The sequence below is a fragment of the Amphiura filiformis genome, chromosome 10 (assembly GCF_039555335.1).
Source record: "Amphiura filiformis chromosome 10, Afil_fr2py, whole genome shotgun sequence".
Classification (NCBI taxonomy): Eukaryota; Metazoa; Echinodermata; class Ophiuroidea; order Amphilepidida; family Amphiuridae; genus Amphiura; species Amphiura filiformis.
The window spans coordinates 21,808,524-21,823,067 of record NC_092637.1 but is presented as its reverse complement, the minus strand read 5'-3'; the positions used below and the strand labels follow the sequence as shown (position 1 = coordinate 21,823,067).

General features: G+C 36.9%; 1 protein-coding gene across 1 annotated transcript; it reads right to left on the bottom strand.

Moving 5' to 3' along the window:
• Positions 1 to 5,963: 5,963 nt before the first annotated feature.
• LOC140162648 (peroxiredoxin-2-like) lies at positions 5,964 to 14,354 on the bottom strand. The gene is made up of 7 exons (XM_072185927.1): positions 14,244 to 14,354; positions 12,030 to 12,111; positions 9,966 to 10,107; positions 9,040 to 9,175; positions 8,373 to 8,476; positions 7,203 to 7,368; positions 5,964 to 6,105 (listed from the first exon to the last, which is right to left on the bottom strand). The coding sequence occupies exons 1-7, from the start codon at positions 14,274 to 14,276 to the stop codon at positions 6,055 to 6,057; spliced, it is 714 nt and encodes a 237-aa protein (XP_072042028.1). The 5' UTR covers positions 14,277 to 14,354; the 3' UTR covers positions 5,964 to 6,054.
• Positions 14,355 to 14,544: the final 190 nt, after the last annotated feature.

Here is a 14,544-nt window from a genome sequence, read left to right as displayed (position 1 = left end):
ATAAAATGGTCATGGGTGGCTGTGGATTCACCCTACCATGGCGATTTCTACTATGAAGACATCGGGGCGATGTCACTGTGCCCCATTTTGGTTCACCATTTCCTGGGTATCCTAATATACAGCGTTCGAAATTTTGGTTGTCCGGTTGCCCGGGACAACTAAAAAAGTCGCCGGACAACCAAAAATACTGATTCGGTTGTCCGCCGGACAACCATAAATCTAGCCAAAAGTCACATTTGTAGGCCTACGGACAACCAAAAACTTAGACGGACAACCAGAAATTGTAATCTGGTTGTCCGTGGGACAACCATTTATTTTTCCTAAATTCGAACACTGCTAATATAGTATAGAATGTATGACGAGCTGTTTCACCAAAAGGTGTTTCAGGACAAACAGACAAGGCCAGTGGTGCATTTAATAAAACAATGTTCTTGTCAAAACCAATTATATTTTACTGACAGTTTTGGCCATCTTGGTCGAAGGCCATCATCGGATTGATGGTACTTGATCCTTCCTTCTGGTTAATTGGTCACCAGCAGAGGGTGCACTAGCGCTTAGAAGAGGATCGTATGTGATTGAGAAAATGGGCCCCCTCATCTCTGTTCATGGTGTTTGGAGCTCTCATTCTTATCCACATGGATTCTTTGATGCGGCGTGCCCCCTAATCACATTCCTCGATCCTCTTCTGGGTGCTTGTGCGCCCTCTGTTGGTGACCAGTCAACCAGAAGGAAGGATCAAGTACCATCACTCCGATGATGGCCTTCGACCAAGATGGCCGTTATGTTAATTGTATCACACAAATCTGATGAATTTCTTCACGGATAGCAGTGGTGCATTTATTTACTTCCTGGTCAGAGTACAATGTAAGGTCATATCTTGAAATCCTGTCCATCAAATTGAACCAAAATTACACACAGATTTACTTCAATACTCTATTCTTAACACATGTCAGTAATCAAGCAGTTATCCAACTGACACAACAGCAAAATGCACTGACATGGGACAAATTCCTGGACCACATTCACAGCCCAGCCCTGTTTCATGAAAATAGTGTATGAAAAAGCAGAAAGCACCACCGTTTTATCATCTCTGCAAGGATCTTGTGTGCATTCTCACAGATTTTTTGTCCTGGGTGCCAAATGTTGGGCTGTGAAAGTGAAGGAAGTCCAGGAAGCTGTCCCATGACAGTGCATTTTGCTGTTGTGTCAGTTGGACAACTGCTTGTTTACTGATATGTGTTTTGAGTAGAGTATTAAGCAGGGATGCCAGTGACTCATTGTCAAAAAACCTGAAAATTTGCGAAGTGTAGCGCTTGCGTCACACGGCCGAGGGTCCAGGGGCCCCGCTCAAGGGCCTTGTTGGGGGTCGAGGGGGCAAAGCCCCCGAAGCCAGAGGGTTTCTACACATTTTACACTACAGGAGACACAATTTCTGAGGGGAAAATTACATTTAAATGGATTAAAAATAAGGTTATTTTTGAAAAAACAAGCCTAGATAACAGCCTTGGAAAATATCTATTATACATGTAATCTTCTTCAAGGCTGTTATCTTGGCTTGTTTTCTCAAAATCATACCGTAAAATATGCAAATTAGGTACCTAAGCCCAGCCAATGTTGGCAGATTTAGCACCCCAAAAGGCCATTTTTGACATAAAAACTTGTTTTAGACTTTTTTGAAAAAATGCTTCAGGCTTCATCCTATAAAAGTGGTTTTAAATGTTCAGTTTCCAATACTTTTGTACATAAGAGGCATTCTTCAAAGTTATTTTTTTACCTAATAACATGGCTTAATTGGCTGAAATTGATATATATAGTGCGCAATATGAAAATGGTGATTCATCACATTTTGACCCCCCCCCCTCTTTTTTTCTTTAATTTTTGCCCCAAAAAAGCATGTAATAGCCCCTAAGTTACTTGTTATTGAAGTTTGGAAACCTGAGCAATACTGCTACTAAAAAAAAGCAGTATTTCTATGGTTTCCGACCTTCAATAACAAGTAATTTAGAAAAAAAATTAGAAAAAATGAAGTTGTATCGTACCGAATTAGGTATCAAAGTATGTCGAACAAAATGCTCAATCTACCGAATACTTTATCTTACAATTTAGTTTTACAGGGATTTAAGTGTTCAGGATTTTGCCAGAATTCAGGCTTTTTGTTGTCCACAGGCATGAGAATGACTTCATGGAAATGTGCCTGAAAAAGCGTGTGAATTTGGCCCTTTATACGGCCCAAAACAATCTGAAAAACAAAGGTGTAAATTTGGACAAAATAGCCTGAATTCAGGCTGAAAATTCTCATGCCTGTATCCAGTTAGGACGCTGGACAACCGATTGTTATTGTTCTGCAAGGCTCACTCAGTCATTTAATAAGGCAATACAAACGATCGAATTTGGTATTCAAATGAACAAAATTTTGAGTTACACCTTTTCAGTGTAAAATTTTTTTTCTCGGCAAAATGAAAAGCAATAATTTTTTTAGTAAATGTCAGGAAAAACTGTAATGCTTGATACTGTATTTTTTTTTCAAATCTTAGTGTTAAACTTAGTCGTGAAATTCAGTCATTTAGTGTAAGATTTTCGATTTTGATAGGCTTCAACTCTGCCCGTGAGCCTTTTTTTTTTTTTTTTTTTTAGCTTTTCAAAGTAATATAGTTCGCTAAAGAAGGATTTTTCCCAACTTTCTAACGCACATCACCGTGAGCGATATATCATAGTTTTGTCAGAATTTCCGTTTGATTCCATAATTTTTGACTACCAGCTGAAAAAAATTTAAAATCCATGAGTAAAATACTAGCATTGTGGATCGATATCTCTGGGTGCCCGGCCTGGATACAGTTTTGCCAGAACTTCAATATAGCAAAGAAATTACCTAGTGTTTCAGTATAGTGCCTTTTGTTTGTGTTTGTTTGAAATTGCTTAAACCCACTGAAAGTCATAATGAAGCAGCCAAAACAATACAAGGTTAAACACGGAAGTTTATAACAACCTATTATAATGACCTAAAGGAAAAATCATTTATGGTAACAATGAGCCTTGCATTGTAAGTCATGGTTAAAATGTGTTGAGTACCCACCCCACCCCCATAGGCCTACATAATATTACATACCGGTACCTTATAATATTTATATAGCACGGCTATAGCTATACATTTAGAAAGTAGGTCCTATAGCGCTAAATTATGACAAACAGGCCTACACAAACCCGAACGCAAGTCTGAAGGGTGTAATGAAAATGCCAACCTGCGATGGGGGGGGTCATTCAAAATTCACCTGGAGATAGGAGGGACAGAAAATTACCATCCCCTCTAATAACACGCGAATTTTTCTAGGTTTGGACAGTGGATTTTCCCATGGACCTCATCCTAGGTAAATAAATAAACAAACAAACAAACAAACAGACAAAATGGTTTTCATAATCATGGAATCCATAGCCCCTATAAATTGAAATTGCAGGCTATCACGGGAGCAAATTTCCAAAATCCACATCATTTACCAGAATTGGGGATTTGGGCTACTAAATCGCTGGTCAGGCAATCCTGGTTTTCAATGGAAAAGGGACCTGGGTTGACAACAATTGAAATATCGATTATTTCTGGTGGTTGCTCTCGAGGTAAAGTACTAAGTTTGACATTTTCGGAGCATAAAGGGGAAAAGGGTAAAATAAAACGGAAATTCTGACAAAACTATAATATATAGACCCACACGATGTGCTTTACAGAGGTGGGAAATATCTTTCTTTAGCAAACTATATTAGTTTGAGACGCTAAAAATGAATTCTGTAAAAAGCTCACGGGCGAACTAAAGGCCTATAAAAATCAAAAATATCACACTAAAAGACACAATTTGATGCTTAATTTTAACACCAGGATTTTAAAAAATGTTCATCCAAGCACTATGTTTTTATTTGACATTACTGAAGAAAAAAAAAATTTTGCTTTATATTTGACCGAGAAAATAAATTTCATAGCAAAAGGTGTATCTCGGAATTGTGTTGATTTTAACATGTATCGATCGACTTTTAGCGCGACTAAGCAGAACAAAAGATCGGTTGTCCTGCGTTTAGACTGTATCCAGCGTCACATAATTTTCAGCCCATTTTTGGGCCATTTTCATGCAGTTTTTCAGGCTTCTTGTCAAAATCGAACTTTCATCCATGGTTTTATTGTCTTAAAGAAATGGCTTAGTTTTTTGACGCAGTAGGCCTATATATTTATCTTCACTTTTTGACAAAAACTACCAAACAAAACTTGGGGCCACAACAAACTTTTTGATGTTTAACTTCTAATGAATGTTTATTGACGTAAAATCAAAAATCAATAAAGGCATTCTACAAAACATTTTTGATTTATACTTAATCATCTACCATCATTTTTATTAGACCTTGAACATGACTGGAAAAGAATAGGAATAGATGAAATAACAAAGACATGTTACAAGGAATATTCTACGTCAAGTACTCTGGAGTCTGTATAGCGGTCTTTACATGTAAATAATACAAATTCACAAGATATTTTCCAGATCGTGGTTTATTTATGGATAATATGTATATTTTGGTATAGAGAAGTTTTAAAACCTAACATTTTATGCTTGGGTTTGGTAAATATTGCAAACAATAACTAATTGTTACACTGCCTATGAACTTGATCTACTTAGGCTGCCAATAGTACATATTTGTTTTTCTTGTCAACATGCTAAACAAGTTCCAAAATGGTCTAAATAAACTAAACACTACAATAACTTAAATACTATGATATACTTCAAAATCCTGAGCACATACTTATTACTAAAACATTACAGCTGCAAAGGGTAAAACAAGATAATTAATGCACCTACCTACTCCCTATTCCAGAAAAATACAGAACTACTTTAAAAAAAAAAATTGTACTGTTTTGCGAAATGAATCATACATGTAATTAAATAAAATTTAAAAAGACCTTTATTTGCAGGTGGTGTTTACATTTATACAGAAAATGTATACAGTCCCACTGCATGATGGAATATTATCTAAAATCTTGCTATATGATCATGTTTCAACTTACCACAGTCTTACTTTGACCTCACATTTGTGTACTATATTTGGCCTGGCCAACAAAATTGACTTTAAAGACCCATGATTTTTGGTTTGAGGTTCACACACAAAAAAGAACTGGTTTCACAGATGACAATACTGTACCACACTGCTAACACACCCCGTTAAGGCAAAATAAAAAACTGGATGCTTGTCCTCACCTGACTGACCAAATCTACACAGACACAATATATTGGAAATTGCAGAATTTTGAAATCCTGACACAGTTTCTTCCCATTTCTAAACTGATTTAAAACATGAATTACGTGATACAGTAGAGAAATATCTCAGAAATTTCTCATTACACATGTTTATGCTATGATCTTAAAAAAAAAAAATCCGACAGACCGCTTTGTCTCACGGTGAGTGCGAGGCAAGCAAACAATTTTTTTTGCCAAGTAATACTTATTTTGTTTTTGGTTTAAAAGTTTCACACACATGCATATCACACTACTTCTAAGCACTGAAGACCGACATGTACATATCATGTACACCCTGTATCCGACAAAAACTACCATTAATATCATTATCAGACAAACACAAAACAACCATATGTTGAATACAAAAAAGGAAATACTTGTCTATATAATGCACAACACCCATATACCCTGTAACTTGAAAAATAAGTAAAGATCACAAAATACTGATAGTTGATAGTCAAAACTTACAAATGAACAGGACCTTATCATACATGTAGAACAGGTATGTGCAAAACGAGTACACTCTGTAACTCGCTAAATACATGTGAATATAGGATCACTAAAATTGTTTGTCAATACATGAACAGGTCCTTATCTGTGGAATCAGCATAAGTAATATAAGTGTACCCTGTAACGTTAACTTGCTAAATAAATATAGATCACAAAACACTGCAAAGTTTCCTTTAGAGCTGGGTAGCATTACAACTAAAGGTAATGTTACTGGGATGGAGTTGTACTCGGTAGGTCAGGTTGATATGAAGTGGAGCTAGAGTATATTGCAATTTTCTCAGTTGACCTTTGCAAAGTAGTCTTTGGAACCTTCTGGGTCTGGTTTGATCTGCGTATCAAAAATAAGAGAAAAAAGAAATTAGTTGTCTGTTAATGTAAGTGGGATGGCAGGAGCCATATATTTCCAGTTTTAACCATTTACTTAAAAATAAGTTCTTTATTTTTTCGGTTTTGGAGTGTACCTGGACTTTGAGCTAAATGTTAGGATCATTCATGGTTGACAAAACAAACAAAAAAACCCCCATATTTTTGTGTTTTTGATATTGTCGCTGAGCAGGAAATACATCCTATGTGTCATTGACCCCTGAACATGTTTGAAGCAAAACCTCATGTTAAAAGCGAAACCTCAAAAACCGCCTTTTGACAGTTTTGTTTTAAACATGTTCAGGGGCCACAATCACATAGGAGGTATTTACTGCCCAATAACGATAATTTTTTATGCAAAGTTAAAATTTGTGTTGATGTTATACTCATGTTATAATTAATGATTTCAAAATGCATACAAATTCAAGGAGATCAGAATCCATGAAAATTGATGATTTTGAGGCTAAATTGTGAAAAAAAATCCAAGGGGCACCTTGCCACCTCCGACATAGGCTGCCACCCCCGACATAGGCTGCCACCCCCTAGCCCCCACAAGAACGGCGAAACATCAACCCTTCTTTTTTTAAGGAGCCAGTTTCACCCCTGTAAGATACTGCAGTGTACTTGAAAGATTTGAGTCAGGTATACCAACTTGATGTGGGCGCAACAAGACAAAACACAGAAAGATAAAAACTAATGCATTATGCAAACCATGGAAGTTTCTGCACTAGTAAAAATCCAAATCACAGGAATAAGTAGAGAGAAGTTCATGTTAAAGGCGCATATTGGAATGTCATCTTTCCCTGGGTAAGATCTGACACCAGGCCAGCCCATGGCGAGAGGGTAACATGAGTAGGTTTGTTTCACCTTGAAGGCAAGGATAGACTTGCAAATATGGGCTAACTTTCCCCTAGGCCATCCAATATGCCATATACAGTAAGACTACAACTGGTATCTACTGGTCAGTTTATACTCCTACTTCCACATCTGTTATTTCTATATGCTCCTTTAACTCTTATTTGGTCGTGTGAGATCTACAAATAATGGTAATTTCTAACTTACTGTATCTGAGTTTGGAGTCCAATTTGCTGGACACACTTCCCCATGTTTGTTGACAAACTGGAAGGCTCTCACCAGACGTAACGTCTCATCCACAGACCTCCCTACAGGCAAATCATTCACACTCATGTGTCTCACTGTGCCTTCTGGATCAATAATGAACAACCCTCTGTGTGGATGTGAAAGAGATTGAAAAAAATGTACATTAAATTAAGAAAGCACTAATCCGACGAGCCAAGTGATGGTCAGAATGAATTCATTATGTCATTACTGGGGGCCATTCATACCAAACTGGTGTTGTAACTGCCCAATTGGGTGGAAAAGCACCGCTTCAAAATCAATCTTATATTGTATTGCATTGTAAACTTTGAGCATCCTTTTGTCACACAAGGGATGGAACATATATATGCAGTTTAAAATTCTCACAAACCCTGCATCATTTCACATTTCAGGTGGGATGGCCCACTCTAATGGCTGCCATTGAGGTGTAGGAATGTGTGGTATCGGATTTGTCTATAAGGGGGTGTGCAATAGTTATGAGCCCCAGGCAAGGGGAACTGCAAATTGAAGAAAATCACCACCAAGAACCATTTTTATAGGGGTACCGTAAAACTTTGTCTACAAGCATATATAGTGTTTTCAATGAAAGATATAAATTAATACGATACATGCGTAAATATGCCATTACAATAGATTGGTGTTATAATAATACTTGTTTGAATATGCTTGAATCTGTCATTTATTTGCTCAAACTCCATAATGGCGCCTGGATTAATTAAGTTTTCATCAGAAGCACTTTATATGCATGTAGACGAGGTTTTACGGTATTTCAGCTAGGATCAGTAGGGAAACCATATTAAATTAAACATATATTTCCCAGGATAATGATGAAACTGATGGAAGATCTTTATATGCCAGGCCAGTATAAATGGGCTATTGCAGTTGAAATTCATGCACCAAATATGGAAGACATGGATTGTACGATACAAGATGTTATCATGGATGCTGAGTTTGTCCCATTGTTTGAGAAGTGCTTGTGTCTCAAGGTTCTAAATGGGGTTACCTGAATGGACATCTCCATTTGAAATCCACACCCCTGTGTGGAAGATTAAGGTCATGTCCTCCAAAGGGGGTGTATGAATTTCAAATGGAATATCCCAATCTGTTACTAACCTGAGGGCTATGCCAGCTCCTTCAATCAATACACCATACTCAGATGACATCTTCTTGTTGAAATCTGACAGAAGTGGGATCTTCATCTGCCCAAGGCCTCCTTGCTGAAAACAAATCAAATGAACAATACCCACAGCTAAATTTATACTTGTGAAAAGCTGTAAATTGCTTGACACTTTGGCATTTATACCAATCAATCACAACATTCTTTGTGTGCAAATTACATAAAAATATTTTCAGGAGATCCATTGATGTTAATAACTATTTGAGAAGGTTGATGATCGAGAGAAGTGCTAAATTATAGATCAACTTGTTCAGCAATGATCAAAGCAGTTCATGACGAAAAGCGGTATTTTTCAACTTGTGATGGTTACTGATTGATCAGCTTGATGCTATGAAAATTGATAGAGAGGATGTGATTCACTGTTCATATACTAGTACAACTGCATACTGTCACTAAGGTATAAGTGCATTAATGCAATTATTATAAATGCCTCAAATATATGAGTATATTTTACCTTTCTTGGTGTATTGATCCATGCTAGATGACTGAAGTGTGAATCTACTGATATGCCAACTACTTCAGTGTTGATATCATGGAACTCATTTGCCCTGTCACTAACTGAATGCAATGATTATAAATGCCTCTAATATGAGTATATTTTACCTTTCTTGGTGTATTGATCCATGCTAGATGACTGAAGTGTGAATCTACTGATATGCCAACTACTTCAGTGTTGATATCATGGAACTCATTTGCTCTGTCACTAAATGCAATGATTTCTGTTGGACACACAAATGTGCTGTAGACAAAAAAGATCCAAAATGGACATAATTATGCAAAAGCAACCATGAATATCACATGCTGTGTTCCATAACATGCCTGCCATAATTCAACTTGTGCAAAGATTTTTCCAAGTGCACAGGTCAATTAAGGTGAAATTTTGACAATATGACTGAATATCTAGGTAAGCCATGAAAACACCTTGCCAGCACATTTTTACAACTCTCTATACCAGCAGGCAAATACCTAATATGAACAGGGTCAGTGTTCAAATTAAGAAAAAAATCAGGTCATCCAGCGGATGACCAGGTCATGAAATCTGGTCATCTGCCAAAATTTTTGGTCATCCGTAATATATTTAAAAAGTTAAATTACACTTTGCATATTAAAAATACATTAAAAAAAATCAACCATGAATGATTGATCCTAGCAATTAGCTCTAGGTCAAGTAACACTGCAAAAGCAAAAATATTATTTATTTTTTTACAAAGAATGGGCATCCAACAGATAACCTGCAGTGAATTTCTGCATGGTCATCTGCCAGCAAATCTGGGCTTCAAGATGCCCGGATGACCACTTAATTTGCACACTGAACAGCGTTTATGATCATCCCAAATATTTGATGAAATATATTTTATAATGTATATTCCTAAGATTGCCTTACAGCTCAGTTAGTAGTCAAAATCTTCCAGGACACAGCGACCCCATGGCGTAAGAGGCTTACATGTATGTAGCGCCCTCTGTTTTAAGGATTGTACACCATCTTCCTCCACCCTAATGTAATTTCAATCTATGCTACTGATACTTACAAATCAAGTGGATAGAAGAACAGCACCAGATATTTGCCTTTATAATCGTCAAGTCTGATTTCTTTAAATTCTCCATCAACTACTGCTGTGCCTTGGAATCCTGGGGCTGCATGTTGAACTTTGACCTGGTGTAAATGGGATGCTGAAAAGTATAGAAGAAATAACAAGAAGTTATGCTGATCTTATAGAAATGTGCACACAAATTTATGCAGAACATACATATCTTGAAATTGATAATAAGCTGAACCTAAAATCATATTTCTCTCATGAAAAAAGTTATCTTTGAGCATGCAGACACACACCCATGATAGCCTTACTGAAGACACCAAAGTTTAAATGCATGCACTCAGGATAGACGATGTGTTGTCATGTTCCTAAAATGATGGTGAGTGTTAACCCCTTGAGCACTACCTGCCGATCTAACATTGCCACTGATTGGACAATTACATGATATTTTCACTTTAATCACCAATCAGAAAGGAGCTTTGCAAATAATTCACCCCATTTTTGTACTGAAATTATTCTAACAATGTTGCTGATTGGTGCAATTGATAATGAAAACTTCTTTTTTACCAATCGGCAGGTAGTTCTCATGGGGTTAAACCAGAGAAGGGGATTTCTGGTTAAAACACACACATACTATGAGATGTGTGTGTGTGGGCAGTGTCATAGCCAGAGGACTAGCCCTCACGGTTATCATAGTCTGTTGGTTCATCACTGATGACGGTCCTGGGATTGTGTACCAATATTAAACCATAATTGGCCAAAATATGAGATGCGCTCTACCTTTTGGCTTGTTTCAGTCCAAAGTTCACCTATTTGGGCCCAGTTTATCAAACATTAATATTGCAAAGTGTTGATCACTTAGTAATTCTGAAATGTTGGCTAGTAATAGTATGGAACTTAAAGCTACGAAACTGGGGGGGACACTGACAAGAACACTCATCAGGTAAAACCACGTTTTTGTCAGTACATATATATTCACAAGTTTCAGCCCCCTGTTTCAAAACCTGATTACACCACTGCGTGAAGGTGAGGTGGTTGTTGCTATACACTTGAGGACCTACATGTACATTTGAAATCTCAGTGAATCCTTTCGCCACTTAACCATAAAACAACATAGTATCTGAAATGGAACTCTGAGTTCATTCATTTGTGATTCTGACAGTAATCCAATTGTTATCCCTGTCCAAATATTGTGATGTATCATAGCAATATTCCATCACCTTCTGAGAAGCAAGACTAAATAAATTTCAATTGAAACTCAACATGTTATCATTAATTGAATATATGAATACAAAAGCCACCTAAGTCCATACTTTGGCCAAATTGAGTTAAGCATGGGAAATTGTTGCTATACATAGGCCTGTCATATGCATGAAAGAACAACTCAAATTCATTCTCTGTGTCTATTGGGCATGTGAAAAATAGCATGTATGAAAGAATCACCCAATTCCATGATTTGAGTCTTAAACACATTGATTGAAATCCAGTATGTATAAAAGTCCACTTGTACAATGTAACACATTCATTGCTAGAGAATGACTTTTGAACAAAAAATGGGTTTAATAAAGGAAAGTGTGTGGTTTATATTACATGGCAGAATGCTTATCAACATTATACATACCTGTGTGCTTTATTTTGTATTATCTTACTAGTGGTAATCTCATTCTAACATTGTTGTCTTTGTATATGATTCAAAAACCACCTTAAGTCCAAAATTTAAAATGAACCCCACGAAGTCCCTGAAATGCTAATCGTCATACCTAATACAGGTTAATCCACTCATTTGCACGTAAAACTTACCATATTGACCAGGTAAATCTAACTGAAGGAATTAAAATGATACACGGGTTTTTCTCTCAAAATAACTTCGCATGGACTTAGGTGGCTTTTGTATTCATGTATTCAATTGTTCCCACTGCATTTCCTCATTTTCTTGTCAGCTGCATGATACCCACTCATATAATCAGCTGCACTTTGGCATCATGTCCTCCTAATCAAAATGATACCCTCCTAATTCTCCCAGCCCCTTCAGCTACCAAAGTTGTACATTGTACTTACACACACTCAGTGGTCGTGACACAGTTTTCCAGGATGTTTGTGGTACTGTCTTCAAGGCACTCGCTCTATGAACCAGGGATAACTATAGAAAAACAAAAAGAAAAATAATGTACCGTAAAGCTTAATTAAGTAGGTGGATGAACAGATTGACTGGTTCTCATCCCCCTCCCCTATTTCCCCAAACTGGAATGTAAACAAATCTAGCCCTTGTCTCTATTGAAATTGTAGGGTAAAATGGGGGGGGGGGGGGGAAAAATTTTTTGGCCAGCCAAAAAGGTGAATTCCTATTTGTCAGCAACACCACATCAGTTTATAGGGTTACGGTATCAAATTAAGGGGGTACTACACCCCTGGTCAATTTTGTGCCTATTTTTGCATTTTTCTCAAAAATTATAGCACATTGGTGACAAGTAAGCTAGTATGCATTTATAGGGCAAGGACTACAACTACTGTACTGAAAATTCAGCAACTCAAGGCAAGTAGTTATTGATTTATTGATCAAATATTGGGTTTCTCATTTTTGACTGTAACTCCACAACTGTTGGCTGTGCTGAATTTCCAGTGCAGTAGTTGTCTTGCCCCTATATATACATATCTTTTACTTGTCCCAAATGCGCTATAATTTTTGAGAAAAATGCAAAAATAGGCACAAAATTGGCAGGGGGTGTAGTACCCCCTTTTAAAAACCCTTGAGTAAAGAAAGCAAAACTGAAAACCATTTTGTCATGTAGCGCTTTCCGTAGTAACATCTTCCCAGAGATTGACTTTCGGGTCAGTCCATCTCAAATCACCTAATGGGTTGGCTAGTGTGGTTACTGGTCACCCTCTCAGATTTAGTTTAAAATCACTTATATCATAGCCCTATGTGCCAAATGAACACATTTCAAACGGTAGGTCTCTAATCCTTGTCGTTTCCGAGAACCGGCCTATTAAAAATTGGGTCAGACCCCCCCTTTTTGCTCACACGCGTCGCGACATTAATTTTCTTCCGAGTTTAGACTTCCTGATCTTCCCCAATCTAGGGTTTGACCCAGTGATTTTTATTGAAGATTTTACCATTTTTTTATATGTTGATCCGTCATCGGATGATCATGATGATACTAGGTCTGTGTGTGTTCTAGTATTTACCGTACCTAAAAAATAGATCCCTGTTTTAGTGAATACCCTTACTTACTCATATTTAATATGATATTACTTAATTTTTTTTAATACAAGCAATATAGTGAATGTGAATTAATTTACACATCACATGTACACGTCTAGTGCCGTACTATTACGCTATGTTTTGTATTTGGCGAGGATGACGATATTTACATCCTGAACTTGCAAACGGCCACAATGTGTTTTACTTGATATTTTTCACCCCTAAATAATCTGGTATAATTCCCTGCAATACCCTATATGTGATGAGAACTTACTTATCTCTCGAGCGCAATACTTCAAGCTTCTGGATGGGCACTGAAATGTGCACAAAAAATCCAATTTCTTGCGCTCTCACCTTCGAAATTTCTTGCTCATCGCGAATCTTGTTTGCATGGACAACGGAAATAAATATGGCCGACCCTGTATTTAGCATTAGTCTTCAACTGCTACGCACGGTCATAATGAGAAATGGCCTTTTCGTTCTACTATGTTTACTAGCTTCAAAATCGTGGCCGGAAGACTTAGGCTAAAACTAAATTTATACTACATCGCTAAGCGATAGCGATTTTTTTTTGGCCAATGAGGTAGACCACTTTTTGTTACATTGGAAAAAGCGTGTATCTCATTGGTCAAGTACTGATCGGCGATAGGAGTATAAATTCAGCTTAGCCGCGCATGCTCATATGCCAGTTTAAAAGTAAATACCGAGCATGCGACGAGAGAAACTGCGCTGAAAATGTAACTACAAATTGTTTTTTAAGGAATCATATTGCGCCGATTGTACACCCAAACCTCGTATTATATACAAGCAACAATTTGGAGTGGTTCATATAAATGCAGGTGAGACAAGTTCAACAAAAAGTGACATAAATACGGTGAAATACCACCATGGACTTTAGCATTGTAACCACTTCAGTCGCTATACAGATGTTGTATTGCGACTGATTATTCGGTCTAGTACACGTCAATGTTTATTTTTTGTAAAATAATAATTTAATATATTAAAATAGTCATATAAATCATGATTGTAAAAAAAATATGTACATTTGTATTTTCTTCAATTTATCTTACCCCTGCTCCAAACACTCTTTTGAATGCTGCCATCTGTAAACCTGGAGTTAGGATTCTTTTAAAAAAATACAAGTGCTAAACCAAACCTCTTCACACAAACATAGACCTTAAAATACGACATCATCCGAAAGCAGACAGCTTAATATTCGTCCTCCTTTTATTATTCAAGTGACCTTACCCACCTTTTTGTATTGGTGAAGTAGAACTTTGCCTGAGAGTTGCGATAAAATTTGACTCACGTGCATGACCTTTGACATGTGTTTATTTATGTGAAAATAAGCATTTATGTTTTTACTTAAAA